The sequence below is a fragment of the Henckelia pumila genome, chromosome 2 (genome assembly GCF_033568475.1).
Source record: "Henckelia pumila isolate YLH828 chromosome 2, ASM3356847v2, whole genome shotgun sequence".
Lineage (NCBI taxonomy): Eukaryota > Viridiplantae > Streptophyta > Magnoliopsida > Lamiales > Gesneriaceae > Henckelia > Henckelia pumila.
Window position 1 is genome coordinate 26805755 of NC_133121.1, and position 9537 is coordinate 26815291.

Here is a 9537-nt window from a genome sequence, read left to right on the forward strand (position 1 = left end):
TTCAGTAAAAAGCATAATAAATTAATTCCTTTTGTTCCTTGGTTTATTATAACTTACGTGATTGATTATATCAATATTATTGAAGGAGATTATAAACTTTCTTCTGGATCTATACAAAAATCATTATATCCTCCCCAACAATCTTTTCAAATTGAAAAGAATAATAAAATCTTAAATTTTGCTTCTTTCTCTAAATTGTTTGAGAATTACACTTTACAGGTTACTGTTAAACATATTAACCAAATTTTGGAAAAACCAAATTACACTAATTTATATTTAACTATTTTATGAGAAGAAATTACTTCTTTACATAATAGAGTTGAAATGATTATTTTTGCTATAAATCAAATAAACCAGATGTTCATATACATCAGAAAGAAGAGACTAATATTGTATCCATAGCATCTTCTTCTATTCAGCCACCCCCTGAAATAAAAAATTTTAAATTAAAATCTTCCATGTCTGAATTAAAAAAATTTATAGAAGAAAAATTAAAAAAATTTAATGTTTCTACTTTAGATGGAGAAATAGAAAATGATTCTTCTATCTCAGATAATGAGATTAATAAATTGAAATGAGCTGATAGACTTACTCATAATAAATATTATTATAGTAGACCTACTCCCATGGATGTTCTTAATGAAGAACAAGAATATATTATTTCTAATAATTATAATGGTAAAAATATATATAAATGGAATATTGATGGTTTTGCAGATAAACATATTTATAATAGTGTTCACCGTATGCTCTTGTATAGCACTTTTTGTAAGAATAATGGTAATACTGACAAAAATATTGTTAAAATGCTTACAGCAGGTTTTACTGGCCAACTTAAAGGTTGGTGAGATAATTATTTATATCAATCTCAGAGAGATGAAATTTTAGAAACTATTAAACTTGAGAATGGAAATGCAGTTTATACTTTAATTATGACTATGATTGAGCATTTTACAAGTAGATTTACTGATAATAGTGAGAATATTTGTATTTTTTTTTAGTAATTTACGTTGCAAAACTCTCACTGATTTTATATGGTATAAAAATACTTTTCTATCAAGAATCTATGAATTACCTGACTGTAATACTAGTCAATCGAAAGCCAAATTTATTGATGGTCTTTCAGGTTTATTTGCTGAAAGAATTAGAAAAATTCTAAGAAAAGATAATTCGTCTATTCCTTATGATAGTTATACATATGGAAAACTTATTAGCACTTGTGTCCAAGAAGGTCTAGCTCTTTGCAATGAATTAAAGCCATATAAACAAATAAAAAGACAAAATTTAAAAAGACAACTTGGTAAATTTTGTGACCAATTTGGTATTGATATGCCTAAGGATAAGAAAAAATTACCTGAGCTTGGTAGATCTAATAGATCTAACATATTTTATAAAAGACGTCGTCACTTATCTGAAAAACAAAAAGATAAGAAAGAAAAAAGAAAAGAGTTGCATAGGCAGAAAAGGACATATCCTAAGAAAAATTATAAAATTATTTGTCATAAATGTGGCAAAGAAGGTCATTATGCTAATAAGTGTTGGACAAAAAAAATATTAAAAATCTTGACATAGATGATAATATTAAGGAAAAATTATTTAATATCTTTTTAACTTCTGATTCTGAAAATAGTTCGGAACAAGAATCTTATAGTTCTGAGGATATTAATGCCATAGAAAAAGATTCGATTATCTCAGATTCTGATACTGAGAATTGCGATGCTTGTATTCAAGGTCAAGCATGCACTAAGAAAGATAATTATAACGATGAGTTTTATAAACTACTGTCTCAATTTGATGATCTTAATATTAATGTCCTTGACAATAATAATATTTTAGAATTCCTTAAGATGATTAAGGATCCCAGTTTAAGATCAAGTATCATTGATGAAATGGATAGAAATCCATCTACTAATAATAAGACAGATAGTCTTATTAATCCTACTTACACTATGACAGAAGTCAAATAACTTCTTAAACAAAAGTATGATAACCAGAATCCAGTGACTATTCAGGATTTAGTTAATGAGATTAATAATCTCAAAAATGAGATAAAAATTTTACAAAATGATAATTTAGTTCTTCATAAACGTATCAATAAGATTGATAAAGGAAAAAATAAATTGTATGATCAAGAAAATTTTCAGAATACTGAAAATGATTATGATCAAGAAGATTATTTTAAAAAAATATCTTTATTTGAGGGCAATCACCTTTCTGTGTTGAGTATGATTATATCTCAGAAATGTTATACTAATATTATTCTTTTGATTGATAACTCTTATAAGAAAAATTTTATTGATATGATTGATAGTGGTGCTGATTTAAATGTTATACAAGAAGGTCTTATTCCCATAAAATATTTTCATATGACTACTCATTCTTTATCTTATGCAGGAGAAAACCTCTTGATATAAATTATAAATTACCCAAAGCTTATATTTGCAAGGATAAAAATTGTATTGCTACAAGCTTTTTATTAGCAAAAAATATTTATATCCAACTCATACTTGGTCTTTCTTTTATTTATAAAATTTATCCTTTACCTCACATAGATGAAAATGGAATTGAAGGTAGCTTTGAAGGAAAATCTATTTCTTTTCAGTTCATAACAAAACCTATTAATAGGGTTTTAAATGAATTACAAGATAAGATTGACAGAAATTTTTTCATATAAATTCTTTAAAAGAAGAGGTTAATTCCTTAACTATTGAAGAAAAGTTGAAGAATCCTAAATTAGAGGAAAAAATTCAATTTGTTCAAAACAAATTTTCTCTAGAGATCTGTAATGATCACGACAATGCTTTTTGGGATAGAAAGGAACATATTGTTTCTCTTTCTTATGAGGATACTTTTGATGAAAAAAGTATTTCTACCAAGGCTCGTCCTTGTCAAATAAATTCTGAATATTTAGAATTATGTAAGAATGAGATAAAATCTTTATTAGATAAAACTTAATAACTCCCTCTCAATCTCCTTGATCTTACACTGCTTTTTATGTTAATAAGCATTCAAAAAAGGAAAGAGGAGTTCCCAGGTTAGTAATAAATTACAAAATAAAGTATTAAAATGGATTAGGCATCCTACTCCTAACAAAAAAGATTTATTAGATAGACTTTTTAATGCTTTAATATTTTCAAATTTTGATTTAAAAGCAGGATATTGGCAGATTCAAATAAAAGAATCTGATAGATATAAGTCTGCTTTTAATTTTCCTATAAGACATTACGAATAGACAGTTATGTCATTTAGTCTGAAGAATGTCTCTTCAGAATTCCAACAAATTATGAATGATATTTTTTATCCTTTTAGTAATGTTATCATTGTTTATATTGATGATATTTTATTCTTTTCTAAACACATTGAATCTCATTTTAAACACCTGAAAATATTTAGAAAAGTGGTTATTCAAAATGGTCTTGTTATATCCAAACCAAAAATGTCTTTATTTCGGACCAATATTAGATTTTTTGGTCATATGATAGAAAAAGGTCGTATTATTCTTATACAGAGAAGTATAGAATTTGGTTCTAAATTTCCTGATGAAATAACTGATAAAACTCAGTTACAAAGATTTTAGGAAGTCTTAATTATATATCTTCCTATATTAAAAATCTTACTAATTATTCTGCTATTCTACATGATAGACTTAAAAAAAATCCCTCTACTTGGACTATAGAACATACTGAGGCTGATAGAAAAATTAAAGAAAATGTTAAAAATCTTCCTTTTCTTATGCTGGCTAATCCCCAATGGGAAAAATTATTGAAACAGATGCCTCTGATATAGGTTTTGGAGAAATTCTTAAACAGGTTAATCCTGATACAAAACAAAAATATCTTGTTAGATTTTATTCTAGAAAATGGAATGATGCCCAAAAGAATTATGCTACAATAGCCAAAGAAATTCTTGCTATTGATGTGTTTTAAATTTCAAGATGATTTATATAATCAAAAATTTATTATTAAAACAAATTGTAGATCTGCTAAATTTATGTTTCTAAAAGATTTTAAGCATGATGTCTCTAAGCAAATGTTTGTTAGATGACAAGCTCATGTAGCGCCTATTGATTTTGAAATTATATATAAAAAAGGTGAAGATAATAATCTGCCTGATTTCTTAACACGAGAATACTTTTCACGTTTACAGGTATGAGTAATCCCGATAGGGGAAATTATTCCTCTTATAAGGGAAGAGGTGGAAGAGGAGCATCTCCTCAGATAATTGCTCAACATGGCAATAAGAAGTTTATAGCTCAGAATATTACAAGTTCATCGGGTAGTCATACTCCAGAAAAAAAAATGATCCATTATATGGTGAGTTTCAAGAATTCTTGAAACAGAAAAAATAAACAGAAGATAATATGTCTGAATCTTCAGCATCATATGCCAATATTATGAAAGAAAATGAAAGTGATTCTCAATATATTGAGAGTCAATATCAAGATTTGATTCTTCTCATAGAAGAAAAAGGCATCCAATGGATGGAAACTCCGTGGATTATCATGGAAAGATATTTATCCAACACATCATATGTGAATAGATCCCATAAACAAAGAGGATTTTATGAAAATTTTCTTTTGTTCACTAATACAATGGAAATTACTCATTTTTCTGTTAATACACAATAACAAGGAGTTTATAACTTCTCAAAATTCATTGTCAAAAAAATCATATCTATTGAAGAATGAGGAATATCTCCACTGGTTGAGAAAAATTTCTTACAATAAAATGAATTTTAAATTCAATTATTGGGACTATGTAGAAGATTTTAATAAAACCTTATTTTATGAAAATAAAAAAAGAATAATGGTAATACCTTATTTCTAAATGCTCATTTATAGCACTGTTTGTAAGAATAATGGTAATAATGACAAAAATATTGCTAAAATGCTTACAGTAGGTTTTACTGGCCAACTTAAAGGTTGGTGGGATAATTATTTATCTCAATCCTAGAGAGATGAAATTTTAGGAACTATTAAAATTGAAAATAATATTCCAACTGAACATGCAGTTTATACATTAATTATGACTATGATTGAGCATTTTACAGGTAGATTTACTGATAAGTGTGAGAATATTCGTATTTTGCTTAATAATTTACGTTGCAAAACTCTCATTGATTTTCGATGGTTTAAAAATACTTTTCTATCAAGAATCTATGAATTACCTGACTGTAATACTAGTCAATGGAAATACAGAGGGGTATTGACCCCATTGTTCCCTAATGTTCATATGATGTCTTGTACTCATTACCCTAATATATCATTTTGTTAATCTACTCACAAGCTAATATCACAAGCCACATATTACACACACGACATCTTTATAATAGACTTAGATGAAGAACAAGAGATGAAGAACGAAGAACACGAAAAATACACATATATGAAGATAAGATACTTACTTGATTCAAAACTTTAGCTTTGATACCAAATAATATGAATCCTCTTGAGAATGATAAGCAAACACAATTATAAATTAAATCGCACCCTCAAATGAATAAACAAAAGATTCAAAGTGTTTTTCTCAATCTTTGAAACAAGTAAAACTGATAAAATTTTAATTTCCATCTTTAATCGACAGACGATTAATAACAGAAATCACGAACAATCGAAACCAAAGAAAACCTTCAGATAACTTGTATCTGACAATCTTTAATGAAAAATCAATTGACAAATGTTTCCAAGTAATTAAATTGTGAAAAGTTTGATTTGAATAACCAAAGCAAAGTTTTGAAGAAAATTCTTGAGAGAATTTCAATATTGTGTATAAACTGATTCTGAAATTATTATTAATGAAAATAAACAAAGTATTTATAGTTTACAATCAAAAATAAAAGATATATCAAAATATTGCCTAAAGATATCAAAGATATCATCTAGAATATTTTCCAGTAGGCTTAGAACTCTCAAAAATAGCAAAATATAATAAAATATTTAAATACTCTGAAACACGCTCAACACGCCGAAGTATGTGTAAATTCCTTGGAAATTCCACCTCGCTCGAGCGGTTGAAACTCGCGCTCAAGCGGAGAAGTTTCTGTCTTGCAAATTTTCCCGAGCTCGCTCGAGCGGACAAAACCCGCGCTCGAGCGAGAACAAATCTGCCCGAAATCTTCTACTCATCTCGCTCGAGCGGTAAAATGTGGCGCTCGGGCGAGACATCCTCTGTCCCAAAATTATTTTCTTTACTCTTTTTGACTTCTAACACTTCAAGGACGCATAGACAACTCCATCTTGATAATTTAACATCATTATTTGAAGTGACTTCTTGAATTATTAGCTCGACTCCTCGTTATTGGTCCACATGAAATCTCCAATGGATCTCGAACTCGCCTTGCCACTTCATCCACATGCAAGCTATCCATGATCGCATCACATTCTTACCCTACCATACATTGCCTAGGTTAGAGCTTCCGAGACTACTTCCTCCAAACATCCACCTCCGACATGTGCTCTTCATCTCTCAGGTTTTATGATAGCCCTCGATCTTCCGGGATACCACCACAAAAGAAAATAAATTGTTATAATTTTCCTCATTTTGTTTTGGGTACTGATAGTGAAGATGCCTCGCTCGAAATCGTGAACTTGAATATCATAACACTCACTAAAATTGATCCGGATCTTGACTCTCGAATGAAATTCGGCATCTTGGATGATTGTGAAGGAGGAGTAGACGGATTCTTTTTATTGCAAGAGGTGGGATTTGATTAGGTTTTGGGGGATATATGTTGTAATTTTGGTAGAAAACGTGGTTACAAGTAGTGGTAGAAGTGATTTCTAAAAACTCTATCAAACACTATCTTAGTAAATATCTAATGGTTGGGATTCTCAGTCGCAACAAAATTTAAAATTTTCTAATATGAAGATTGTACCCCATCATCTAAAACTAAAAGTGCATTTTCTCGATAAATTTTCAACTCAACCATCTTCTCCATAACAAATTAAGGTGATTGTAGACCGACCCATTATAAACAACCCATCTCTCTATCCCGTTATGAACTATGATAAATTGGGAAACCTCTAACCTTAATTTACTATCGTCTTTTGGAGTACCGCTGCGTCGTCTCTCTTTTCAATAAATATCACCAATCAGCGTTGTAAGTCTGGAAACCCCAAATACACCCTTGTTTCTTCATCACTCAACAATGGGCTCCGAAACTATAAAGCTTCCGACCATCCATTTCCCCCATCTGAAACAAGAAAAAAGCAGTAGCCAGACATGGGAATTTCTCAAAAACCAAGTAATTTTGGCCCTGCAAGAGTTCGGTGGCTTTGAGGCAACATTCGACCAAATCCCCCAAAAACTCCGGAGCTCCGTCATTGAAGGAATTAAGCAGTTTTTTGAGGTCCCTTTCCCGATTAAACTTCGATACAAGCCCAAGAATCCCTACCATGGCTATAACATTGGACACCATGATTTCGCGCCATTGTATGAAAGCTTCGGCATTGATGACGCACTCTCCTCTGGGAGCATGGAAAGCTTTACCGATCTCATCTGGTCTGAAGGCAATGCTGATTTTTGGTAAAAAAAAATAAATAATAATTTACACTATTAAATTTTGTTGACTGAATCCCAAACCTTTGTGACGACTTTTGAATATCATGGTTTGATCAATTTGGTTAAAACTAATAATCATGATGATATAATTTTATGGGATGAGTGCGTTTGTGTTCGTTCTTGTGAAAAGTTTTTTATGCCAATTTTTATATTTTGATTAGATATTATGCAGCAGTGTAATTTTAAATTGTAATCTTAGGAAAATAATGTGCCATTTAATATCACAACTTAGATATTCTATAAGTTAAATGGATGTAATTTTCTTGACAAAATTAGTGTTTAATCATGTTTTCGTTTATTGTCATATGTTACTTGGTAGCAAGAGTATTCAGTCCTTCGCAGCAAAACTATCTAAATTAGATCAAATTGTGAGGATAATGGTTCTTGAAAGTTTGGGACTCCAAAAATACATAGATGAACACATAGATTCGGCGGATTACCTTGTTCGACTTCAGAAATATGATCCTCCTCAAAGTGGAGAAACTGAGCTTGCATTAGCATCACACACGGATAAGAACTTTCTAACCATAATGTATCAAGATGAGGTTGTTGGGATGGAAATCATGACAAAAGATGAACAATGGATCAATGCTCAGTCCTCTTCAAATTCATTCATTGTCATTGTTGGAGACTCTTTTCATGTAAGTACTGATCAACCCTCAGATTTTTAATATCTTATGTTACACGGGATGTTACATTAGCTACTACATAATTTAAATATTCATAGGGGAAGTTACATTAGTTATTGGGGGAACATTCTATTTTCATTGTCATTGATATAATCTGTTTTAGTCATAATTTGTGTTCTTTGAATATGGAGAAAATATTACTTCCCTTCACAGCCCTTAGCTCAGATTATTAGGCTCCTGATTTATATTACCGGTGTATGACATTCAGAATAATTTAACGTGTATAACGCAAGACCTAGCTACTGAAACACAATTACCATATAAATATTTTCTTCATTTCACCATCACCGAGTTGAATTGGCATACCATACACTAAATACAAAACCTCATATTTTTCGCCAAATTTCTTGCTGCAGGCATGGACAAACGGAAGACTGCATCCTCCACAACACAGGGTTATGATGACTGGAAATATTGCTTTGTATTCATTGTCATTGTTTTCAGTTCCAAAGGAAGGCTATATAATCAAAACCCCTAAAGAAATGGTTGATGATGAACATCCTTTGCAGTTCAGACCTTTTGATTATGCCAAGTATCTTCAGTTTTATAACTCATCTGCGGGTCGCAGATCCCTCGTACCTCTGAAGGCGTATTGTGGAACATGAAATTGTTGAAGATAGAGCTTGTTCTTGAATTATGCATAAGATTATGTTCTAGTTCTTAAGGTATATAACGGTACGAAGTGCCAGTCCTCTCCCAAAGGAGATATTTAAAAAAATTGATTTTTGTTTGACCATGAATTTGAATCCAACATTCTTAATTTTAACATATGTTTGGTCTTTACATGTCATTTATGCTTGAAGGGTATTTTGCAAAATTTCTTTGAAGATGTGTTACAATTAAAAAAATAATAATATTTGACTTTGGTCAATTTTCAAACTATCTGTAGTGATTCGTCCCAGATTATCTCTAAACAGAGATGTAAGCATGCAATTAAAATGTAAGTCCCCGAAAATAATCCTAAATAATAACTTAGCCTCATAACTAAAATATTTATACACACACTAGATAGACATGTACAAGCCCATATCATATGCATAAATAAATTATATATCTGTGTATATAATATTACATGTAGGCTTACGTTAGTGCATACATATGCTCTCATCAAAATATAATTCTTCCAATTAACAAAATAAAATATATAATATTGAATAATATATTATTTTAGATCACATCAAAGGAAGAAACATATATTTCTTTATCTCCCCATTGTTCCGGGTCATTCGACCCCCTCTGCAAATTGATGGCCCGAATTGGCCAAAACACAATTTCAATCCGGGGCCCAC

At 30.3% G+C, this 9537-nt stretch overlaps 1 protein-coding gene across 1 annotated transcript; it reads left to right on the top strand.

Moving 5' to 3' along the window:
- The first annotated feature begins 6985 nt into the window (after positions 1 to 6985).
- Positions 6986 to 8994, top strand: LOC140884465 (probable 2-oxoglutarate-dependent dioxygenase AOP1). The gene is made up of 3 exons (XM_073291238.1): positions 6986 to 7523; positions 7879 to 8200; positions 8605 to 8994. The coding sequence occupies exons 1-3, from the start codon at positions 7147 to 7149 to the stop codon at positions 8851 to 8853; spliced, it is 948 nt and encodes a 315-aa protein (XP_073147339.1). The 5' UTR covers positions 6986 to 7146; the 3' UTR covers positions 8854 to 8994.
- The last annotated feature ends 543 nt before the right edge of the window (positions 8995 to 9537 follow it).

Excerpts from the sequence above, each read along its gene's own strand:
- LOC140884465 (XM_073291238.1), top strand. The coding sequence starts at position 7,147 with ATGGGCTCCGAAACTATAAAGCTTCCGACCATCCATTTCCCCCATCTG. Across the intron at positions 7,524-7,878 it reads GAAGGCAATGCTGATTTTTG|CAAGAGTATTCAGTCCTTCG; the intron begins GTAAAAAAAAAT and ends GTTACTTGGTAG. Across the intron at positions 8,201-8,604 it reads TTGTTGGAGACTCTTTTCAT|GCATGGACAAACGGAAGACT; the intron begins GTAAGTACTGAT and ends TTCTTGCTGCAG.